Source organism: Choloepus didactylus, chromosome 8, assembly GCF_015220235.1.
Source record: "Choloepus didactylus isolate mChoDid1 chromosome 8, mChoDid1.pri, whole genome shotgun sequence".
Lineage (NCBI taxonomy): Eukaryota > Metazoa > Chordata > Mammalia > Pilosa > Megalonychidae > Choloepus > Choloepus didactylus.
This window is the reverse complement of record NC_051314.1, coordinates 128,639,420-128,664,767: the sequence shown is the minus strand read 5'-3', so window position 1 is coordinate 128,664,767 and position 25,348 is coordinate 128,639,420. Positions and strand designations below refer to the sequence as shown.

Sequence of the window (25,348 nt, the reverse complement as noted above, 5' to 3'; positions counted from 1 at the left end):
CCTTGAGGCTGAGCCTAGGGCACTAACACCAGTGCCTGGTTTATATCCTCAGATCATCAAAAGCACTAGGTAATTTACATTGCTCGTTTTCCTTCGGAATTCAACACATGCTGCTTTTCGCAGGAGAATTATCCCTGTAATCATATTTTGTTTGGGTTGATAACCTACTGAGTTAGCACACTCAGAGCACCTACTGTCGCTGATGGCCAAGGTTAGTGGCTCAGAAGCCCATCCTGGATGTATCCCGGATGGGATCATGGCACAGAAAAGATAACATTAGGTAAAAACAAAGGATATCGGAATAAAAAGTATGACTTTAGTTAATAATAATGCATTCATATTGGCTCATCAGTTGTGACAAATGTCTCACACTAATTAAGATGTTCATGAGAGGGGAAGCTTGGTGTGGGGCATAGAGAACTGTCTGTACTGTGTCTATGCAACTTTTTTGTAAATCTAAAACTGTTCTAAAATAAAAGGCTTGTTAAAAAATAGTAGATGATCTGAAGTGTTTGTTTTATTTTGGAGTTTAACACATGCTGCTTTTCCCAGGAGAATGAATCCTCTAGTTATATTTTGATTGGGATAATGATATTTTGAGTTAGCACACTCAGAGCACCTGTTCTCTCTGATGGCCGAGGTTAGTGGCTCAGAAGCAGATTCTGGGGACCGGGTAGGGGGTTGGGGGTAGGGGGTGGGATTGAGGACCAGGCTGCAATAACACTCACACAAATGCATGAGAGCTGTGTGGCTGAATTTAATAGGAAACAAACCAGCCCTCCTGTCATTAAATATCATTAATGTGGCAGAGGCACATGGCAGGATGGAATGTGAGTCAGAAGGCACTGGGAGAACAGAACGAAAGGGATCCTTCTCTTGTGCCTGGGGAAGGAGTGACCCTCCCAAGGGAACATCTGTGCAGGAAGGAAGGAACAAATCCCAGGGTGCGGAAACACCGTGGGGCACACACAACAAAGCGGTCTAGGGATCGTGTGTCACCCCGCAGCTGGGAAGGTCGGATTGGGGCTGGAAGGGGCCCAGTTTTCAGTTAAAGCATAGGGTGCTAATTCGTCTTCAGCTCAATAGTTCCTCTTCGGTCCCAGATGGAGCCAGGAGAGCTAAGTAAGTGGTCTCCCCCAACTTCCTCCATTCAATAAATACTTCCGGAGTATTTATTGCCTCTATGCTAGGCACTGGGAATACAGCAGTCAAGAAAGCAGACACAAGCCTGCCCTCCTGGGATTTACAGGCAGCTGGAGAAGCAGACATGAAACAAGAATGATAAATGTTATTGAAGAGGAGAAGAGGCCGTGGGTGTAAGGGACTGCTACCGAGATTAAGAGAGCCTTGCTGGAGAGGTGACTTTAAAGAGACTTGCCAAGGCGGGGAGGAGGAGAGGGGCAGGAGTGGGGGTGGGGAAATCCAGCAGAAGCAGCAGGTGCAGAGACCTTGCCCATGGGAACCCAGAGAGCTTGGTACATTTGAAAAAGAAGAGCCTCTACGGGCCACGGGGACAGCAGTGAGAAGGTTTGAGATGCAGACAGGGCCTCGTGATCAATGACCTTTTAAACTCTGTCCAGGAGACTTTTTCCTTAGGCAGTGAGAAGACAGTGAAGGGTCTCCATCAGGGAGTGACAGGGCAAGGTTTGCATGCCATACTTGCTCCCCAGCTAATGAGCTCAATTTAGCAGTCCTTTCTCCTGGAAAATGATAATAGACTTAATCCATTGCTTGCTGCCGAAAATTAGCCACAGAAAAGGAAGAGTGCAAAACTGGTAGATCCTCTAGGAGCGACAAGTGGAGGATGGAGATTGAGGCTTCTTCTGGTTGCTGTTGTGGAAATGGCTTGAATACAGATTCTGGGGTTTTAGGATTGCCTCGTTCCCCAATAGGGAATCTGCAACAGGCCAATTTGTGCAACCCTAAGAAAATTTACATTATCCTTTCTGGTGTCCTGTCATACTGCTCCTTCCACAAGGACAGCTCCTCTAGGCTCAGAGGATGTAATTGAGCAGCAGAAGATGGTTGGGAGGGTCCCTGTGAGGCTGGATCTGTGTTTTGGGATTGTTCTGGTGTCTTCAAGCCCCAGAAAGCTGTTTCCAGGGGAGCATAATGCTCAGCATCACTTTCAACTCCCTGAACGTATTCTTGAAGCATCTTTCAGCGGCTCCGAGGGCCGTAATGGGTTTCTGATATTACAATTGCTTTCTGGCCACGGTTGGTTAGCTCAGTTGGATAGAGCACCCCACCTGAAGCAAAGGCACGGGGTTCACAGACACAGAGCTCGGTTTCACAGTCATGGCTGATACCTGGGGCTCCAGCCAGCCTTGGCGACAAACAGACAAGTGAGTGGCCACAAGACCTGCAGCAACGCCTGTGTGACTTTCTCCTCTGTGTTAGGGGTATGACAGCCATGCCTTTCTCCTAGGGCTTTTGCCAGTGTCAGAGGAGATCGTGTGTGATCATAAATGTAACGCCCCTTGCATGGAACTCTTCCCGGGAGGGAGGGAGAAACCACTCCAAGTGGATCTCTGCCCATGGTGGGACAGATTGCTTGCTTATCCTTGGAGAGAGGAGGCACATGGTCCTTTGAGAAGCTGGGGGAGGTCAGAGCAGGGCCAGGACTCGTGGGAACCTGTGGTCATTAGACACGACCCAGGGCCTGAGGTCCCCACTGCTTAGTGCAGCACTGGAACAGGAGCTCACACCTGGATATCGGCAGGAGGCTTCCTGGGGTGGCCTCGGCTAAGGAGCCACCATCCCCTGATGCAGGAGGACACAGACGGCAGTGGGTAACAGCAAACCCCAATCCTCATTTAATCTCTCTCTGCCTCCGTTTCCTTTCCTGTAAACTGACAGTAATCATATTATCTACCTCACAGGATTGTTGTGGGGGTTCAATGTGCCTGCACAGGTGTGGGGATCCAGGGCCCAGGCCCCCTCCCCACCATAGTGATTTCATGTAGTATGGGACAGAAGTCATCATACCTCCTAATGAGAGGAAAAAATGTATTGTTAACAAAGCATTGAAACTCCCCTCCCCTGATCACTGTTGGTAATCTCCACAACTTTGTATCACAAGACTCTGCCTTCCTTGTCCTAACCCTTAGAAACCACCCCCTGGCACCCTCTGGTTTTTTTTTTTTTTAATTCACTTTTATTGAGAAATGTTCACATAGCATATAATCATCCATGGTGTACAATCAACTGTTCACAGTACCATCTTATAGTTGTGCATTCATCATCCCAATCTATTTTTGAACATTTTCCTTACACCAGAATGAATCAGAATCAGAACAAAAAAATAAAAATTAAAAAAAAAAACCCTCCCCCTTCCACCCTGTTTTTAATTTAGGTTTTGTCCCCATTATTCTACTCATCCATCCATACACTGGATAAAGGGAGTGCGATCCACAAGGCTTTCACAATCACGCTGTCACCTCTTGTAAGCTACATTGCTATACAATCATCGTCAAGAGTCAAGGCTACTGGTTTGGAGTTTGATAGTTCCAGGTCTTTACTTCTAGCTATTCCAATATATTAAAACCTAAAAAGTGTTATCTATATAGTGCGTAAGAGTGCCTACCAGAGTGACCTCTCGACTACATTTGGAATCTCTCAGCCACTGAAGCTTTATTTAGTTTCATTTCACATCCCCCTTTTGGTCAAGAAGATGTTTTCATCCCACGATGCTGGGTCCAGATTCATCTCCGGGAGTCATATCCTGCATTGCCAGGGAGATTTACAGCCCTGGGAGTCAGATCCCATGTAGACCCCCTGCTATGGCAAAGTGCTAACTTCCATCTTTCCTAGCCCGTTGCTGCCATGGAACAAATCATCTCCTGTAAGTAAGTCCTATTAAACTCGTGTCTAACTCCATGCCTGGCATGTTCTTGGTCCTAGGGTTAAGCTGGGTTGTGACAACATGGTAAACATGTCGTGTTGCTATTGTCATCATTGTTACTGAATTTGCTGGGTCTGTCTGGAGTGCCGCCAGGCATGGATGCCTTGGCCCCTTCTGATCCCCACTGCTTGCTCCCCGGGCTCTGGGTGGGTCCCTGTGCCCACGCTTACCAGGCTGCCTTCATCAGCATCAGCTTTTGGTGGCTGTGGTGTTCTCCCACCAGACTGTGCTCTCGGTGAGGGAAGGCTAGGCCTCTCCCCCATGTTTGTGCCTCAGTGTCAAGTACAGACCCTGAGCCACCACAGGAGCTCGGTAAATGTTTGCTGAATGAGCAGATGATGGCTCAACGCCTAGAGAACACAGTATGTCCATTACTTCTCTTCACTGAACCTTCTGTGTGACATCAAGCTACTTGTTCCCCTCCCTGGGCCTCCATTTTCTCATCTCTGAAATGAAGGTGCTAGCCTAGAATGATCTCCAGGTCCCCACCCAGCTTGAAGAACAGTGTCTTTCTGACTGGGCAGCTCTTACTTCCTGCCCCCAACTTCTGAGCGGAGGAAAGGAGAAGAGCTTTGGGGCTTGTTTTGGGGGGCGTCAGTGGGGGTGACAAAGGCTCAAGAAGGAAATGAAGTGGCTGCCAGGGCTGCACAAAAACCTCACAGAGGCTTTGCCAACGAGAAGCAGAGGAAATGGGAGGGCAGGCCGAGATGCGGGGCTTCTCCAGGCGCTTGACTGCAGTTTATTGGTCTCACTCTACTGAGATAGGACTATCTCTTGGAAAATCATTTTAATAACTGAGGAAATGGAGTTAAGGATGCTCGCTGCTGGGGTGGGGGCAGGCCTGGGCGACTGTCATCCTGGTGGGGAGTTAATCTGGCTCTGCTCATGTTGCCGATTGGTTATCCCCGATGAGATTCTCTTCCACGTGTCACTCCCCGAAATGTTTCTAATGCATGGGCCTTAGGAGCGGTGAATGTCTGAGGAAGGAGAGGGGAGAGGAGTTGGGGTAGGGGTGGGGAGCAGAGCCGGGGAGGTGTCTAGTGTCCAAGGAGGCTCAGAGGTGACCAGGGGAGGGAAGCTGAAGGCAGGTCATGTGACTGGATCTAAACACAGTCACCCCAGCCACAGACTTGGGAGGTCTGGGGCCAGACCTCTGGCTCATTGCTCTGTCCCCGTGCTCTGGAGGAGTCCCTCAGTCTCACTGAGCCTCCCAGAGGGTGGTTGTGTAAGTGGCTTGTAAACTCTAAAGTGCTGTGCACACCAGTCCATAAACCATAGCCTGCTTCGATTATTCACATGCATGCAGGAAGCGTGGCCTGATTTGCCCAAGTAAGGGCCGACACAACATTTCATTTTATTCGGTTTGAGGTTTGCAGCAGATAATCACCACACCCCCACCTCATTCTGAGAAATCTCCGTCCCTGAGGCTCACTGTGTTTAATTTTTTAAAAAACCGTGCTTGAGAGTGAATGACTTGAAGTGTGGGGCGTGGGAGGTACATTAGGTAGCCTAGAAACATGCTGGACCGAGGAAAGGCAGAGAGGGAAGGTAGAGTTTAAAAACACCACCTGGCTCCCCTGCAAATATGGAGCGCACGAGAGCCGGAGGGGGGCTGCTTGGGAGGGTCCGGCCTCCAACCTCCCGCCCACCACCACCCCAGGCCACGCCCCGGGCACTGCGGTTCAGGATGAGGGTGGTGGGCGGCGCCTGCCCTGTCTCCTGGCTTCAGTGCCCCCCTATCCTTCCATCCCATGTCTCAGTTGCCAATCTGACTCTGTCACTCCAGTGGCTCCTTGTCACTTACCGGATGGCGTTTAAACCCCTTCTGGTCCAGGGGCCGGCTTACGGCTCCCGCTTCCCTTTTAAAGCCCCTGCCTCACCCCACCCCCTCTCACCCCTTAGTCATCATCTGGCCACACCTACCAGGAAGGTATGGATACCCCAAAGTAGCTTTCATTCTCCCACTTCCCTTCTTTCCCTTTGCTACCCCTGGCTGCTTGGAACCCCTAGGGCTTTCCATTTATCTTTTAGTTCTCAGATCAGTCATTAAATCATCAAATCCTTTGCTAAAGCTGCCTCCACCCACCCCCAGCCCCACCGACCCAGGGGCAGCTTAATCAGGGTCTCCTCTCCCCACTACCCCCAAAGGACTCTGCACAGTCTCTCTCTCATTTTTCCCTCCTGTTTGCTCCTATAGCTCCTTCACTGACTTGCAGCAGCTTGATCTCTTTTCTTGCTCTTTTTTGTGTTCCAAGGCTTGGCACATGGGCACATACTCAACTTCCCTGGAAAAAATCTCAAGTTATCAATAGTAGGACTGGAGGAAGGAAGTCAGAGATGAAACTGGAAGAGGCAGAATGTATGGTTTCATCATTGTGCATGTGCGTGCGTGTGTGTGTGTGTGTGTGTGTGTTGGACACACAGGTACTCACGTGATGACTTGGGTGTAGCTCCTGGACCCCAGCGATCCTTCCTGAGTCCAGGACACCGGAAGTTGACCGGCTACCAAAGGCCTGTAATGGAGAGGGTATGAGAGCACAAGGCGGCCTCGGAACCCAGGAGGCCATCTGCCAGCACGGTGCTGCAAGAATCCAGAGGGGATAGTGTGGCCAAGACATGGCACAAGAGAGCAGACGCAATATCCAGAAGACGTTCATGGGCTTGTGAAACTCTACCTTCTGTTATTCCATCCCACTATTGTTGTTGCTAATAATCGTCAAGTTAAACAATAAAAACTAAAGCTCTGTGACTTCTAATTAAATCAGAATTTCTGGCAGGGGGACAAGGACTGATGTAATTTTTTTTAAATAATAAAATAAGTAAAGCAATAAAAACTAAAATAAACTAGTAAAAGTAACACAAAGCTCTCCAGGTGATTTGAACATGCGTCTACGGTTGAGGACCTCCAGCAGGGACAGGAAGCTCAGCTTGTGGGGTCTGGGGGCACCGTGGGAACTGGGGTGGGAGCAGTGGTGCCACTGCCAGGCAAAGCTGCTCCCCTGATTTCAAGGGCTACAGCACTGGCCAGGAAGCTGGCCGTCTGCCCACGGATGTAGGACGTGCTGCAGGGCCCATTGATCAAGTCTCAAAGAGATGATGCTCAGGGACCAGTGGGAACAGGACTTAAATTACAGCAGGAAGAAATTGGGGCAGGTCAAGCAAACTGGGCCAGGACTCCAGAACAGTAGCTGGTGACTACCCACCCTTCGTGATATGGGGACCACGTAGGATGTCTGCAGTGAATCCTCTGGGTCCAGGACCCCCTTTCCCAGCAAACCAAGCGTAAAGGCTTTGGAAGGCTTTTGTAGGGTCTGCTGAGGATGGCAAGGGCAGTGGACGGCAGCCAGAGTGGCCGCTCACTGGCCTTGTGATCCCAACTTGTCCTCCCTCCCACCTGGGCCACAGTCTCCTCCTCTGGGACAGGAGTTTGCTTGGCCAGCCGGCCTCTGAGGCTGGGCCAGACCTTGCATTTCCACCCAAAAGTCAAAGCAGAAGAGCCAGTCGGCCGGTGGGAAGTGAGCTGGGAGAGAGGGGGTGGCTTCATGTTGGGTGGTCTACCTTGTCTCCTATGGGCTCTGGGGGCCCCCGGATCCCTGCTCAAGCTGCAGACCCATCTGTGCCACGGCAAGAAGGGGAGGAGCAGGAAGAAGAGGGGAGAAGGGCGGCATGAATGAAAACTGCTTTGGGAGGGGGCAGGGGAGGGAGGAGAAGGAGGAAGGATGGAGGGGATGGGGCACAGAGGAAGGGAAAGCCAGCCTCATCTGCTTGTTTGTGTTTCTTGTATTTAAGATGCCGACTTCTAGCATATTTTTAAATCCATCAGACATGAAAGGCTGATTTAAATAGACCCACAGTGTGAAGCTGGTAATTTCACTTGCCACAGTAGAGAAGCTGGCAGGACTCGGGCAAGGATTCTGCACCTCTCCCCATGCTGGGGAAGCTGCTGAGCAGGGGAGTACAGGTGCCGGAGAGGAGAGGGTACTAAGGAAGACAGTTAGAAAAGGTGATAGAAAAGGGAAGAAAGGGAGGGAAAAGTGGGGAAAGTAGAGCAGGAGAGAAAGTGAAGAAGGGAAGGGTAAAAGGAGGGAAACTGAGCTCGTGAAATGAGGGGGCCCAACATTTCCTGGTCTGCCCTGGCTTTACTCATCCTGACTCGTGCCACTCTTTTTACTTCGTTACGTCCTTTCCCTTCAACCTCACTTCAAAAGAATCATAGACTCCTGGGAGCAGAGGTTTCAACGTCGGCTTGCATGCCTCTAATGTCAGGGAGCTTACTCCCTGGTGCAGCAGTCCATGCCACTGTGAACAGCACTTGCTGGAAAAAAAAATGCTCCCTTGGGATAAAACGCAACTCCTGTACTCTGTGTTCCTGGTTCCGATCCTGCCCTCCTGGGTTGCTCAGAATGAGCTTAGTGCCAAAGTCAGCCCTTCTCACCTGAACCCAGGACTTGCATTCCCTCTCCCACTCCAAAGCCCCCTCTCTGGAGGAAACACTTCCAATTCCTTCCACCAATGCTTCTGTGCTAGTTTCTAGTCCAGCAAATTAATACAATGTAAATCTCTGTAAAAACCAAAATATTTCCAGGTGCTAATTAATGGATATCCTACTATAGTCAATGCAACAAAATTCCAGGAAAAACAAAAGATGTTTGTCATTTGTTTTTTGTTGTTATCCAAGAGACTTTTACCTCCCACCCTGGGGCCAGGTTTGTGTTGGCCTGTAGGACGGGAGGTCCACCCCTAGGAGCTTACCTACGGGAAGTGGGGCCCAACTCACAAAGAGAAGAGTGTGTGTGGGCGCAGGCAGAGATGCCCATGAGTTCCAAGTCTCCCCCAGCGGAGTCGGGATGGGGGTGGGGGCTGAGGCCCGGAGGGGAAGGCGGAGCCGAGGAAAGCTACAGTGGCATTTGTACGGCATGCTCATCTACATTTGTAAGCTTCTAGGTGTTTCCTCCCCTAAGTGCCTTGAAACTCCAAGCACCATAAGTGAGCTTGCGTTCTTGCCCAGCTTCCTTATCATTCCATATAACTCAGCATCTTCAAGCCTTGATTTTTGAGGATCAAGGAGAAGCAATCCTTCATTCAGTCACAGAATATGGGTGTTTGAGAAAGCGATTTACAAACCATGTATATATGTAAAGGTGGGTCAACAGGAAAGCACCATCCAAAGTGTTGATTGGACAATAAATTCATCCATCCACCCACCTGGGGCCTATTCTGTACCAGGCCCTAGAAAACACAAAAATGAGTGAGACCAGAACCTGCTCATGAGAACCCTGTACTCTATAATGCTGGCCCCCCTGTACTACTTCAAAACAGAATGAGAAGATACAAAAGGGTCTTCAACAAGCCTCTAGCTTGAAGGGTGCAAGCTTTACTATTTCTTCTAGCCCAGGGGAATGGGAGGAGCTCTTCCCTGAGGCCCCAGATGCTCCCAGTTATCAGGAAATGTGGGATTTTCTCCCTCTTTCCTGTTTTGTTTCGGTCTCTTGCACAGGGAGACAGGTGATGATGTAAGAACTAACATTTGCTTAGAGCCTTTCAGTTGACTAAGCTCTTTCCTGAGCTCTCATTTGGCTTTCACACTACCCTGGAGGTAGGTTAGGAAGCTGGGGCTTGGAGGATCACGCAGTTCCATGACTTGCCCAAGGTCACATTGCTGAGTGGGTCTTTAGGGGCTGGAGAAAGCATTTGGGAGAGGCACAGCCTGCGTGAGTTCGCTGGTTCCACACCAAGAGGAAAACAGGCAGGGAAGCATGTTGCACTCATGAAATCATGAAGCCCAAGTCAAAATGAGTTGTCAAGCTGCCTGCGGGTAATAGATTGCCTCTAGTGGTGGCTGGGGAGGCTGCGGGTGATGAGGGGATGCTTTGATTGGCATCACACCGTCTGAAAGGCAATTGAATCGCAGCAGCTGGAATGCTCTCCAGGACTTTGTTTTAAAAGCCAGACGCAGCACTTCATTTGAACCAGGGAAGCAGACCTTCCCAGGCCACGGGGGATCGGTTGTGCAGCCTCTGGGACCTAGAGCTCCAGTGGAGAGGCTTACCAGGTGGTGGGCCTTGTCCTCGTGGAGCGAGGCTCTGCTCTCAACCACTCCGCTCTGGCGAACATTGTTTGCCAGATACTGCCAAAAATGAGGCTAGGGAAATGAACGACTCTGCCCTCCAGGAGCTTAGTCCGATGCGTTCCGCTCATTTGAGCCCTGTGGGCAGTGTGCATAAATAAGCACCACACACTCTCATTATAGAATGGCCCTGGGAGCCCGGGGACTGGATGTTGGCTCATACTCTGACACGCCGTCCTTGACCTAGTGCTGCCGGTGCTCCGTGATCACTTCACCCAACTCCATTCTGAGGTCCCTTGGGCTCCACGTCCATTTCAATTCCTGTTTCCAAGTTCAGAACAAAACAAAACAACACCATCTTCTCTCTCTCCATATTCTTTGGGCATTTCTGCTTGGTCGGGCAGTGTTTCTATGGGTAGTGTTTATTTTGTAGGTTAGATGGATCCAGTCATAATTCATTATGATGGCACAGGTCTCATCGGTCCTGAGAGTCCTAATTTGTTGAGAGAAGAGTCTCCTGGTGCTGTGACAAGGGCTTGCAGATACCACTTCTGAATCACAGCCAAAGACCTGATGAAGTCCCAGCTCTAAGAGAAGGTCAGTTCTTGCTCCTGACTCAGCCCTGGCCCCAGGATGACAAATGATAGCACCTCGCCCAGGCTCCTCGGTCTCCACATGGATTTCAGGGCCTCTGCCAGGCACCATACAGTTTCCCAAGTCCTTGTCATTTCCAGCAAGGTTCTTTCTAAATAGGGCACTTCCATTAAACTGGCTCTGCTGAATTGTGTGAAAGGTGGAGTTCCATCGCCTTTGTTGCCACTGTTGCCTGTGGTAATTAAGGTCTCTATTCATAGAAATATCAATAGAGTTAGGGAGTGGGGAAGGAGGCTTAGTAAACTGTGTCCTGTCAACCTCCCCGCTCTCCCCTCAGCAGCACACAAGGTATGAAGCGGGGGGGAATAACCAATAAAGTTAAATTCTATAGACTTTGACTGAACTTTGTTGGAATTTATGCAGCCTCTTCCCTGTTCCCTGGATGATGGGAAGGGAGGTGGTAACATTCCTTGGGCCAGTCCCAGAAGCCAGGTTGGGGTTTTGATGGCAACCAGCATCAACAAGTCACTCAAATCTCAATTTTTGTATGGATGTGTACTGTGGTTTCATTATTCTGAAGTAGTTAAATTGCTTACTTTTTAAAAAAAGTTTCAGATTTGTCCTGATTTGCTGTCTTCCCCATCTATCCCTGTTGAATGAAGCTTTGCTGGGACAACTACATTCCTGGCAGGAGGGTTCCTGCTTGAGGATATCTGGTCTACCTTTCCTTCTCCAAGGAACCAGATGTCTCCTGTTCTAGTTTGCTAATGCTGCTGGGATGCAAAACACCAGAAATGGGTTGCCTTTATAAAGGGGGTTTATTTGGTTACACAGTTACAGTCTTAAGGCCATAAAGTGTCCAAGGTAGCACATCAACCATTGGGTACCTTCACTGGAGGATGGCCAATGGTGTCCAGAAAACCTCTGTTAGCTGGGAAGGTGCGTGGCTGGCATCTGCTCCAGAGTTCTGGTTTCAAAATGGCTTTCTCCCAGGATGTTCCCCCCTAGGCTTTAGCTCCTCTTCAAATTGTCACTCAGTTGGTCTTGGGGTGTTTGTCATCTCTTAGCCTCTCCAGAGCAAGAGTCTGCTTTCAACGGCCATCTTCAAACTGTCTCTCATCTGCAGCTCCTCTCTCAGCTCTCTGTGCATTCTTCAAAGTGTCCCTCTTGGCTGTAGCAAGCCCGCTCCTTCTGTCTGAGCTTATATAGTGCTCCAGTAAATTAATCAAGGCCCACGCTAATGGGTGGGGCCACACCTCCATGGAAATTATCCAATGAAAGATCTCACCCACAGTTCAGTGATCACATTTCCATGGAAACATCCAATCAAAAGTCTGCAACTCAGTCAACACCAATACATTTCCTGTCCACAAAAGACTGCATCAAAGATAATTGTGTTTTGGGGGACATAACACATCCAAACCAGCACACCTTCTTAGGCAGCTCATCTCCAGCAAGGTATCCAGGAACTCAAGGTGGAGGGGAGAGTTTGTCAGATCTAAAGTGTTTCTGGGTTTCACATCCCTTCTTCAATCCAGAAGAGGGGAAAGACTTTTGAGAGGGGATGGAAATTGGGGCTAAGGAATGAGACCAGAGGCCTAGGAGTGTCGTGTGGTATGTAAGGAAGGAAGCAGGGACTGGGGGCTGTTCTTGACTTATGCACAGGGCAGACGGCTGCCAATGTGAGCTCTTTGAGACTTTAAATCAGCTACTTTAAATATGTTCAGAGACCTAAAAAGGAGCCATGTCTAAAGAACTAAAGGAAAATATGAGAATGACATCTCATCAAATAGGGAGTATCAATAAAGAGATAGAAATTATCAAGAGGAACAAAATAGAAAATTTAGAGTTGAAAAGTATGATAACAGAAATGAAAATTTCCCTAGAGGGGCTTGACAACAGACTTGAGCAGGCAGAAGAAAGAATCAGTGAACTTGCAGATGGGTCAATTGAGGTTATCCAGTCTGAGGAACAGAGAGAAAAAAGAATGAAGAAAAATGAATAGTATCTCAGAAACCTATGAAACCCCCTCAAATAGACCAACATATGCATAACGGGAGTCCCAGAAGGAAAGGAGAGAGGGAAAGGGCCAGAAAGAACATTTGAAGAAATAATGGTGTAAAATTGCCTGAATTTGATAAAAACAAAAACAAAAACAAAAAACATTAATCTTCACATCCAAGAAGCTCAACAAACTCCAAATTGGATAAACTAGGTCCACATCTAGACACACAGTAATAAACTGTTGGAAGCCAAAGACAAGGAGAGAACTATGAAAGCAGCAAGGGAGAAGTGACTCATCACATACATGGCTCCTCACTAAGATTAACAGACATTTTCTTATCAGAAACCATGTGGTCCAGAAGGCAGTGGATGGCATATTCAAAATGCTAAAAGGAAATACCTGCCAAGAAACTCTACATTTGGCAAACTATCCTTTAAAAATAAAGGAGAAATTAAGACATTCACAAATGTCTTAATAAATAAGACAAAATAAAAGAACACTGAGAGTCACCTCTGATAGACCTGCCTTACACAATATACTGAAAAGAGTTCTTCAGACTGATAGGAAAAAATGCTAGATACTAACTAGAATCAATAAGAAGAAATAAAGAGCACTGGTAAAAGTAACTACCTAGCTAAACATAAAAGACAGTATAAATGTTTGTTTGTAACTGTTTTCTTTCTTATTTAAAAGACTAGTACATAATTCTATAATTATAAATCTATGTTGATGGGCAGAAAATGTATGAAGGTGTAATTTGTGACAACAACAATTTAAAGGAGGGGGGAAATGGAGGAAAAGTTCAGTATAATATTGAAATTAGGTTGGTATTAGATTGTTATAAATTGAGATGTTAATGGTAATCCCCAGAGCAACTACCCAGAAAATAATTTTAAAATACATAGTAAAAAACATAATGACAAAGGAATAATGGAGGAAGAGAGGAACAAAAAACAACATAAGCCATGTAGTAAAGAAATAGAAAAATGGCAGATATAAATCCTACCTTATTGGTAATTATAATAAATGTATATGGATTAAATTTTCTAATTAAAAGGCAGAGATTTCCTGAATGGATTAAAAAAAACATGATCCAACTATAAGCCATCTATAAGAGACTCACTTTATTTATTTATGTATTTATTTAATATTCATTTTATTGAGATGTATTCACATACCACGCAGTCATACAAAACAAATCATACATTTGATTGTTCACAGTACCATTACATAGTTGTACATTCATCACCAAAATCAATCCCTGACACCTTCATTACCACACACACAAAAATAACAATAATAATAATTAAAGTGAAAAAGAGCAATTAAAGTAAAAAAGAACATTGGGTGCCTTTGTCTGTTTGTCTGTTTGTTTCCTTCCCCTATTTTTCTACTCATCCATCCATAAACTAGACAAAGGGGAGTGTGGTCCTTATGGCTTTCCCAATCCCATTGTCACCCCTCATAAGCTACACTTTTATACAATTGTCTTCAAGATTCATGGGTTCTGGGTTGTAGTTTGATAGTTTCAGGTAACCACCACCAGCTACCCCAATTCATTAGAACCTAAAAAGGGTTGTCTATGTTGTGCGTAAGAGTGCCCACCAGAGTGACCTCTCGGCTCCTTTTGGAATCTCTCTGCCACTGAAGCTTATTTCATTCCTCCCCGGGAGAAGACACTCACTTTGGTTCAATAGTCTGAAGGCAAAAGATGGAAAAAGATCTACCAAGCAGTGACCAAAAAAGAGCTGGAGTAGCTATACTTATATCAGATAAAATAAAGTTTGTCATAAATTTTTTATAAAAGCCAAAGAAGAACACTACATAATGATAAAGGGTCAATCCATTAAGAAGATATAACAATTCTAAACATACATGCACTGAGAAACAGAGCTCCAAAATACATGAAGCAATGTGAGATCCTGAGAGGAGTATAGGAGAAGGCAACTCTGTCCTGAAATATTTGACCCCCATGACCCATTATAGTGCATAATATTCCACCCCTAGAGACTCATTCCTATGAGTTAAAGTTTTGCCTCCCATAGAGTTATCTGTTAAAGTGTAAACGTAGCCCTGGAGCCATTTGTATTAACACTTTAGATGAAACGAGTTTAAGTTCTTTTGGAGCACTGACTGCTAGTGACAGAGAAAAAGGGTCGAACCACATTTGATGGAGTGGATAGGTAAGGCCTGGAGTGGGCCAGGGGAGGATTACGGAGGAGGGAGTCCAAGATTGGGTGGGAGTACTGAGAATGAGGCAAGAGTACAGGATGGGAGAGATGGGAGAAAGTATTGTAGGGGGACAGAAAAGATCCCTAAAAAACTGTGAAGGAAAACAAATGCTAGATGAGGAACAAGGCAGCATTGGTTTGGAGCTGGAGCTCCTGATTTGGCAGCTCTGGGGCAAGGGCAGCCACTGGCCCCAGAGGAAGCACAAGGAGTTAGAATAAGTTTGCAGGTGCAGGGCTGGGGATGGTGATGAGGTCATTCATAGGTAAAGCACCCAGGAGCTGGCACCAGGTCAGAGCTGCTGAGTCCTGTAGCACCAGGGGTAGGGGGACTAGGGACTGAAATCCCACAGCAGACACTGGTGGGATATGGGGGCTCTGATAAGGAAAGCCAGGGCCTTCAAGTAAAAGTCTTGGTGGAGAGAAAAACCAAGAAACCCACAGAACAAAAGGAGAACAAAGGACACGGAGGCTGAGAGGCAAAGCCAGATAAGAGCTCAGAACCCGGGCAAATGGGCTGGGCAAGCAGGCACTCAAACAAGCTATTATTTGAGAAAGTGCCCAGTTCTGGGTAGATGCTTAGTAAATGTTGGCTGGTTCTAAATCTGAAACTGAATCAAGGCAAGTGGTCTGAGCAGCAATTAGATGTTGACAACAGTAATAGTCCCTACTTATTATCACCTACTATGTGCTGGGCACTATGCTGAGTGCGTTACATACATTATCTCATTTAAAACTTAAAATGTCCCTGTGATGTAGACATTGAAGCCTCCACTCTACATGTGAATATGAAGCTGGTTAAGTGACTTGTTGCGATCGAAACAGTGATGTACATAGGACTGAGCTGGAAGGGTTTTCTGACAGCCTCTGCCAGGCTCTCGGCCAGGCTGACAGTCATGGGAGTGGCTTTGATTACTGAGGTGGCTTAAAAGGAAGGAGGAAAGGAGGGTGGCTGAGACCTGGGCACAAGGGGGCTTCTCAGAGTCCTTCCGGAGTCCCCATCCTCCACACCTTCTTCAAGCGGAGTTGGAGGAGTGAGGAGCAGGGCCCTGGGGACCTTCCCTTCCCCACTTCTCTCTGCCTGGACCTTTGAGGCCTTGTGGGAATTTACCCCAACTGCTGGCAGGCCGGGCACCATCCCACCCTGTTCTAAACCCTGACTGCACTTTCTCTGAATGGCTGTGGCCCTAAGGCAGGGATGAGCTATCAGAGAGGAAGGCATCTGTGGGCTCAGGGAGCCCCAGGTATATGCCTGCCCCATAAATCCCACCTGCCGTCTCTGGTTTTGCCAGAATGTGGGGAGCTGGTCTACTGTCTCTAACTTCTCCCCAGCCCTCCACACACACTACAACACATACAGGCACACACAGATGTTGGAGGGCCACCTTGGGGTGACTCACACTCTCCCTCCACCCCCCAGCCTCCATCACGCTGAGGAGACCATCACCCTGACCCACCCTTAGGGAAAGGAGTTTCCTGAGAGTTCCCTTCAACCTTGTACGGGGGTCCAGGGCCACACCTAGGATGGAAATGACCAAGATCATCACAAGCACCCGGGCAGGAAGAGCCGCAGTGATCAGACAGCCCACCTCCCTCATTTTACTGACATGGAAGGGAGCTGGCTTTCCCCAAATTGTGGTGTGCCTCCTGGGACTCAGTCCCGGGTCTCGATCAGAACCTTCCATGAACTCTCTGGTCTCTAAAGGCTCTGGATGAGAAAGGGAAGTCTGCAGAAAGGAGGTGGGCACTTGGCTGGAGGCCCTTTTGGGGGGCAGAGAGGAGGCTGCAGGGTTCCAAGCTCTTGGGAACTCCACCAGTGGCGTCCCTGCCTGGTTGGTTGTGAGGGGTCCCCTGGAACAGCCTCTTGGAGGCCTGCGTGCCCTTCCTGCTCCTCTCCCTCCCTCCTGCCCCTTTTGGGCATGGAGTACCCACTTTCCTGCAGGGATCTGGGTCTGCAGTCCTAGAATTTTATCTTTGTGACCTTTTCATCCAACCTCCCACCCAGGGCAGGAATGCCCTCCCCAGCACCCCTGACTGCCAGCCAGTGATGCGGGAACACTGCCAGGGACTGGGAACTCACCACCGCCCAGCTGAAGGAAACAAGACAGGTCCCCAGATCAGTCCTTTAATCAAAGTGCCCTGTGCTGCCGCAGCCAAAGGGTGTGAAAGCCAGTGGCTACTCTCTGCTCACTTCTCAAACACCGGCACAATGTCAACGTCACAGCCACAGATTTTTTCTTTTAAATACAATCTTCTAAAATAAAGTAAAATAAAATAAAATGCAGTCAATAACCATGGACCTAGTGTTGGGCCTTGCTGCCTGCATGTCAATCTACCCTGTTAATCATCATGTACAATTTTCCCAAGAGCTATTTTGAGAAACATTTAGAAAATGGCTTTTATATAGCTATATATACCTTATTTACACCCTCCAGAAATGGTCTGTTTAGCAGCAGATGGTTTTATCCCCTCTAGTTTTCTTTGCATCTTTTAGTCAAAGTTAAGTAGGAAGAGAGCCTGTTCTCCTCACCCAGGGCATAAATTTATCATCGGTGCTCCACCTTGGAGTGAGGATTGGGGCTGGGGGGCGGGGGGTGGGACGGGAAAGCTGTGGGTTCTTGGTAAGACATAGTTCTAGAGAGCTGAAGAGCAAACACAGTGCAGAGTGGCTGCTCAGAGGGGCTGGACTCCGAAGCTTGGGAATGAGGGAAGGAGAAGGACCCTGGGGAGCGGAGGGAGGGTGACATGGAACGCGCCAACCACACATGGGTCTCTCGAGGCCCATGAAGTGTTTATACCAAAGGCAGCCCGCTGGCCTCCAGAGGACGGGAGCCAAAGCAGGACCAACCACCCTGGTGTCGCCGAGTAGGATAATCCTTCGGCCTGCAGGGAGCAGCCAGTTGGTCCTGCCTGGTTGCCATGGCAACTGTGGTGCTGCGGCTCCTCAGGGCAGGGGGCGGAGAAGGCAGGCGGCGGCTTTTCTGGAAAAGTCCATCTGTTTTCTTCCCCCAGCAGGAAACCAAGCTGGGGGTAAAAGGAACGGACATCTGGGGTCTAGAGAGAGAGGTTCCCAGATGCTCCAAGAGCAGCTTTCTGCACTGTCTGCGCTTCCCCTCCTTGGCGGGGAAGCAGGTCACTGACAAGGACAAGGGTCCGGGCAGGCTTGGTGGGCAGCATCCATGGCCCTGTGACCTCGGGCTCAGTGGGAGCGGTCCTGGGAGGCCTCCCATCAGCTACAGCAGGACTTCTTCTTGGCAGGGCGGCTGACGCGAATGGTGTCCTCCCTCGCTGTGTCTTCTTGCTCCTTGAGGATCCTGGGAGGGGGGAGGTTGTAGCATCAGTAATGGAGAAGTTGCTGGGCCAAGGAGCTTGCAACATGCACCAGCCACCATCAAGTGACAGGCCATCTGGGGAACACGGAGAGCACCTAACCTCACCAGAGCATCAGAGAGAGGGAAGTCTCCCCCCGGGGAGCCCAGTTCCTAATGACAACTGTAAAGCCAGAGACTTTAGTCAACATGGATCCTTCAGGACACCGCCTCCAGGAAGCATCCCCTGATTCTCTGGGTTGACCCAGCTGCCCCTGGTAGCCCTCCATCCCCTCCTCTGTTACAGCCCCATCACTCAGCACCATAAGGCCCTGCTTCCTTGGCTTTCTCCCTCACCAAAGGAGAAGCCACTTGAGGGCAGAGACCGGATCTTTTGTCACTTGTGTTTCTGCAGCCTAGCACTGTAATGGGCACACAGTGGACGCTTGCCCCCACAAATGTATGTATTGGTAGCTAACTCTGCAAGAGGCTGTCTCACATGGTCGCAGCTGCAGATTAAATCAGGAGACAGAAGATTAAACTCAACAATAACAGTCTTATCCCTGCTTTAGACTTTAAATGCACTCTTTCACCTCTAGCAGCTCCTTTCACTCTTACAACCACCTGTGAGTGGGCAGGGAAGGTGTGACTGACGTTCCTCTGCTACTGACAAAACTCAGAGAGACAAGGACTTACCCAGGAGTCAGGAGCAGAGACAAGCCTAGAACTTTTCTCCACGGTACACTATAATCCTGTAACCTCTCCAATGAACAGAAGAATTTGTTCTGGGTTCCTAATTACTCAAATAAAAATGTTTTTTTTTAAATGCCCCAGATTGATTCTGGGCATGAAATGGGTGGATGCTATTCAGTATTTGTTGAACAGATGGATTGGATGCAATGAAATGAATGCTTGGATGGATGCATGAATGCACACAAACTGAATGAATGCCTACAAATTGAAAATGGGGCCCAACATGGTTTTATTTTCTTCATTGTGGTGCAGGCCATGATATAAGGAGCTGGTCTTTCACGGGACCAGTCCTACCAGCAACTCGATGCCTCCAATTCCCCACCACACCCTCTCCTCTCCCTGGCTCCTCCTCCTCCTGGGCCAGAAACCCATATTATCATCCCTTCTTGCTTCCTGCTAGCTGTCAGCTAATCCCTGCTGAGGCATCAGCCAGCTGTATGACTCTTCCCAGGAGCATCTACGTGTAAAAAGAGAACCCCTGGAAAACAAGCAGCCTTTAAGAATCAGAAGGGAACTGCAAGGTGGGCTGGCAGACAGGGAGGATTTGCCTTCCCTCAATACTGTGTGTTAGAGGGCTGTCTGTGACCCCTGAAATCCAACGCAAAGGACCAGCCCACCATCTCCTGTCCTCTGAGGGTTCAGGCAGGCAGGGAGGGAAGGTTCTAGGAAGGGGTGAAGGAGAGACACAGCGCCTCCCCGGGATGGAGCCCAGCTGGGCTCGGCAGAGTAGCCTGGTGAGCTTGGTCTCTTTACCTGGCTAGATGGAGCAAGGACTCCTTGGCATTGTGACCAGAAAAGGCGCTGCATTCATAGAAGATCAGATTGTTCTCCTAAAATCATAAAACAGGGGGAATAGAAGGAGCGTGCTGAGGGAGGGTAGCAAGAGCAATGGGTTGGGGACGGGGAGTGGGGAGACCTCCCTGTCTGCCCAGTTGCATCTACCCACAGGCCCCAATACCTCTTGCAGTCCCCCTGCATCCCCCCATTCTGCACATGGTTGATTTCTGTCTCCTCAGGCTCCCTGACTAATGCAAGCTCTGTAACCATCTCCCAGGTGAGCTATAACAGTTGTAGAACAACCAAACCATACACTGTCTAAGTGCTTTACACTTTTCTCAAATTACTCTCAGGTATGTATATTCTCATTTCATGCTGACACCAGCCCAGCCCTGTGCTGTAGACAAGGACACAATGAATGGCCAGGGCAGGTGACCTTCTTTCCATTTCAAAAGTGGGGAAACTGAGGCTAGAGAGGGCCTGTGGCTGAGCTGTTCAGGTCACATCCTTCCTCAGTGGCAGTCCCATGTTTTCCCCTGGGACACTGGCATTCCATGAACCTTGGGGCAGATACCACTGAGTCCTCCAATAGAAATTCCCCCTCCACTCCAAGTAATAAATATTCCTGTTTCCCAAGGTGTCAGCACTGATGCCACAGAAAATTGTCTGTCATTCATTAGGCCAAGCCTGTGCTGCATGTGTGGTGGAGGCCCTTGGCCAAGGGCCATAATATTCCATTTACCACTCCCATTAATAGATTAGCTGCTTCCTTATGATGATGCTAATGGAATACAGACCATGTGCTTTTAGACAGTCTTTTCTTGGAGGCTGAAGCCCCGTAGGGATGCTGGTTGGTTGAGTGAGGACATCTCTGTGGCTACACAGAGGCTCTGCAAAAGTTGGCTTCCTGATCACAACCAGTGGACTTAGCACCCCCCACCCTCCTCCACTTCTCCCCATTGACACTTCTTCATGGTGGTGTGGAAAGAGCATACATGGGACTTAGAATCGGAAGATGTGATTTGCCTTCCAGCTTCAAGTTCTGACCTCACTGCGGATGAGCGAGTTAACTTCTCTGAGCTTGGTGTTTTCTTTTGTTGTGATTCATTAATGCAAAAAAGTAAGAAGAAAGAGAAGAAAATGGGATTATAATAATATAATCTACCTTTCCTTATCCCAAATCCTTAGAGCCAGAGGGATTTTGCAATTCAGAATTTTCCTTTTTATTTTAGGAAGGCAACGCCTGCAAAGACTGCATCTTACATAACACCTTCAGTGGCTCTGGGGCAGTAGCCTATAATCAATATAGTAATATTTCTTCAGTGAAACATGGCTATCACACAAAGTGAGGTAAGTAAAGACCATAAATAGCTTCATTTCAGTTTTGGTCAGATTTTTCTGCCAGATGAAATGCAGAAAACCTTTCTGTTTTCAGAGCTTTTTGGATTTCAAAATTGTGAATGAGAGACGCTGGACATGTAATTTGCCTCACCAGCCCTTCTGCTCCTTTTTTCTTGAATCTTCTCATCTGTACTCGCTTTCCCAAGCTCTGAGTTCACGAGTCCCTGTTTAGAGCAAGCACGCTAAGGACCATGGAATCACAGGGCTGGAAAGTGCTCCCATCCTCCTAGACCTGCAGTTTCATGAAAACCCTGAGGCAAGAGAAGGAGCCAAGGAATGAGCCTTCCCTTTTGTTTTGCTTGATTTCCAGTAAGCCCTGCAGAGTCCATTCTTGGGCAAGAGGGCTGAGGCTTGTTTCAATGGTAGGTTTTCCAGTGCCTGCCCTCAGTTTATCTTGAGTTCACAGCTTTGAGCTCCCATCTTGATAGAAAGGATGAATTCTCAAACTCGGCTGTTCAAAGAACAGGCTGCCTTGCAGACAGTGAACGTCTCATCCCTGAAGGTGACCAAGTGAAAATAGAGATGATGCGATTCAAATACCAAATGGGGGACTGGATGAAGTAACCTTTTACTATCTCAGAATTTATAATGCTGAGTTCCAAGGAGAGTGTGTGATGGCTTTCTGTGGAAGGTTCTAAATGTGTAGGAGCTGGGCTGTTCCCTGATGCCAGGACACCCATCTTGTTTGCTTGCTTCCTTCCCAGGGCCCTTCCAGAGGAGGTCCCCATGAAGGCTCCTCGGCAAATGCCCAACTGCCCTGGGGGAGACCCACCCTGTCCAGAGAGACAGAAATGCTTACTCTTTACCTTGGCAAGCTGTTCTCCGAGGCCCCGGGGGACTTCCCGCTCCTTCTCGATGTCAATTTTATTGCCCAGCAGAAGAACAGGTATGCAGTCTCCCACAGCTTCCTGCAGAAAGATAATCCCCCCCACTGAAAGAAGTATCCATAGGGAGAACCCAGAAGAGCAGGCTTAACATGCTGGCTGGAAAGATACAGTCTGCCTTGAAAATCCCTGCTGCAGGAGATGTGAGGCAGTAACAGCCATCCTAAAAGCTGAGAGGAGAGAGCCACCTCTTTGGAGGGCCTTGGTTTGCAAAGCTTTTGCAAAGTACCTGAGGCCTGAACTCTGGGTACCTCCAGTCTCCCTGTGTGCAATGACCCTTCTCTCCCTCATCACTCTCCCTGGATCTTGGATGGAGCAGGCAGGCTCCCCAGGTGTGCTGGGAGAGGGTAGCAGTTTAGGGCACAGTTGACACTGCTGAACTACGTACCCTATTCGTGGGCCTATGGAGCCCCTCGGGCATTCCTATGTGCCTAGACTCAATCTGAGTGAACCAGACTGATCCAAGGGAATGAATGCGACGCGGCTTGGAGATGTTCTGGAGGCTGCTTTGAGTAGAAGCGGCACTGCTGGTTCCTCACACTTGCACATGAGCTCCCTGGGGGTTGCATCTGAATCTGACCCATGTATTGGGTTCACATTGCGTGCTCCGTAAATGACCGTGGCAAGCCTGATTGGAGATCCCTACGTGGAGCACAACAGCTCGCCGTCACTGGGGGCTCTGGCTCTGACGAAAGGCTGCTTGAGAAGAGCCACGTGACCAGGGCAGCTGCTCTGCTCCAACCGGAAGTGCTCCCCGGGGTCTCTGCCTCCTCCCTTGAGAAAGGAAAGTCCTTGTGCCTCTCCAGAGAGCGAACAAAGGGCCCCGGATGCACAGCTATTAAATGAGTAAATATGGTAATGTTCACATTGAGGCAGGTTGTTATTTTTACTTCGTGAACTATTTAATTAGGGCTTTGAATCATAATTTGATAACGAACACTTATTCATTGTAGCTGAATGTTTTACTAAATAGAGGGAACGTGGAATAACAGAAGAACAGCAGTTATAGTTTTGCCAATACTTTAGCTACATTACATTACCATTTCAAATACATGTCCAAAGCCCATCTCATAGGTACACCTATTTTAAGTTTAAATGCAATTATATTTGAAATGAAGCCTCAATGGTTTCTTTATGTGCACATCCATTTTTATTGCAGTTCCATAGTGGGGGAAAAAAATCTCATTTACTAAATGAGGATGTTAAGGCTCAGAGAATCCAAAAGGACACTCAATAAAGTCACTGAATTACAAGGACTCTTTAGTATATGGGTCCACAATTCCCTAACCTTTTTCTCTGGATTCTTATTTCTAATATGCTTTCTGCTACTTAGTGTCATATTGACTAGAACTCTCTAAAAGTGGCATTTCCACATATCCATGATAAGATAGTAATTAACGTTCATAATGATGAGTCAAAGACACTACAAGATCTTATGGTGTCATCTGACCCATCAAATATAGATTAAATTATGTGCACTGCAGTTGATGTGTTAAGCTGATTGCAACATGTTCCAATTATGTGAAAGGAGAAACCCACTTATGGCATATTTAGAATGCTGTGGCTCCCTATTAACCAGAGTGTTAATTAATGGGAATATCCCCATTGCCTGGCTGTGTCGTGCAACAGTATATGGGTACTAAGAATTTTTTCATAGGAAAGGAAGAAAAGAGGAGGAGGCAGGGAAATGGGCCAAAAGACTTGCTGTTTGGAGCACATGAGAGAGATATTTGTAGATTAATGTGCGAAGAATGACTAAAGCTTGTGGGATTTCTTGACATGGAAACTCTCTAAAAGTATGAGCATCAGGCTTGAAATTCCAGGATGGACTTCTAACTCAGATTTTGTTACTGGAGTGGGTGGTGGGCTACAGTTTTCTCTTTTGCAAAGAGGATGACGACTGGAAAGGATGAGGTAGAGAATGAACCATCGCCCAGCAGCCAAGACCTGTGCACCCTGAGAGCAGTGCTGCCTCTTGGGAAAGGAAGGGGCAGTCTTCCTTCTTTTTAAAGCAGTTCCTGGATATAGAAATGAAAGAACTCAGAAGGAGCAGAACAAAAAGCCAAGCACCCGGCTGGAGCTGCGGTTTAGGTTCTTTGTGTCTCTCCTCTTGTAGACAACCACTCTGGACAGCTCGTTTCCCCTCTTCTGGGCCCTTGTCTGCCACTGATAAAGGAGAATGAGGCCTGTCTCCAAAGGAAGGGTGCAAACGAGTGAGAGAACACTGAAGGCAAGCCACAGAATGTGGTGGCTCTCATGGCATCAGTCATCCTTGTCCGGGCCCCTGAGGAGTCTGGCACAGGGCCACGTGAAGGGCTGGGTTGGGGTGGGTGTCTCAGGAGGCTCTCTGACTTTAACTCCCAAAGACTGGAGCTATCTGTCTAAACTTTCCACCTTTCTCATGCCAGATCAGGTTTCTTGGCATAAAGTCGTTCACAATTATCTACTAAATGAAGCAATGCTTCCTTTTAAAAGACCAAAGCATACCTCCTTCAAGCCTCTGGGGTTTTGGCGAACAAGCCTAAAGCCCACCCAACCTCTGTTGTTGAATTTTTGTGGATGTTGGTAAAATCCCTTAGGCATGACAGGGCAGAGTGAAGACAGAAGCCTCAGCTCCTTGGCCAGGCACACGATCCCTCCTTAGGAGACCCACGCTCTGCCTCAGCTCAGCCACCCTCTCTCCATATGACTTGCCCGCGTGCCTCCTCCACTCTGGGTCTCCATTCTCTGATCTGTAAATAGCCCTCTAAAGCCTGCTTCTGTTCTATGACTCTGTCACAGAAGCCTCTCTACACCTTTGATCGTTTTAGTTGCCTTTCTCTGAACTCCAGCTTGTTGGAAGACAGACATGTTGAAATTCTAAAGATTACCCATCTCTGACTTTAAATAACAAGAGCTGTCAGCTCAGAGCAGAGGGTTGGCATTCAGTTCAGAATGTGCAGCTGTTGGGTTTGGTTGGTTTGTAGGGTATGAGTGCGTGCGTGCGCGCGCGTGTGTGTGTGTGTGTGTGTGTGTGTGTGTGTGTGTGTTTAATATCTATTTGCTGGGAGGCAAGAAAAAGCACTTAGCCGGAATAGTGCCGCTATTTCTCTGGAGCTAGAACAAAAAATTTCTCAGCACATTAAAGTACACAGTTATGCTAAGAAAAAATGACTGCAAAATTATATCTTGGGGGTTTCCATATTTATCCACCCTCTGGACTATGAGTCAAAACAAGATTTATTTGTGTAGTTCATTTTAAACTGCCAGCACTTCAAGCTCAGCTTGGAATGTGGGAAAAAATATCAAACTGCTATTTTTTGCTCTGTGCTGTGCATTGTCACCAATGACAAAGATCAGGGAATGAGCATTAGCTGGCAGCCCAGGAAAGTAGAGGGAAGTGAGCCTGGCCCCCTTGAGCTGAAGAAATGTTCTGCTTTGAGACTGA

At 48.0% G+C, this 25,348-nt stretch overlaps 1 protein-coding gene across 6 annotated transcripts in view; it reads right to left on the bottom strand.

The window, feature by feature from the left end:
• Positions 1–14,111: 14,111 nt before the first annotated feature.
• The window catches only part of CRACR2A (calcium release activated channel regulator 2A), a 142,163-nt gene continuing 130,926 nt past the window's right edge, over positions 14,112–25,348 (bottom strand). For 2 of the 6 annotated variants that reach the window (XR_005218346.1, XM_037846022.1), the window contains exons 18-20: positions 21,844–21,945; positions 19,613–19,689; positions 14,112–18,112 (exon numbers count right to left, since the gene is read on the bottom strand). Coding sequence is in view for 3 of the 6 variants with exons in the window: in XM_037846022.1 (XP_037701950.1) it covers positions 18,028–18,112; positions 19,613–19,689; positions 21,844–21,945 (264 nt within the window). In the remaining 3 variants the exon portion in view is untranslated. Of the gene's footprint in view, positions 18,113–19,612; positions 19,690–20,836; positions 21,534–21,843; positions 21,946–25,348 lie in introns of those variants that run through there. The other 4 variants (XM_037846021.1, XM_037846024.1, XR_005218345.1 and 1 more) reach the window with 3 other exon arrangements.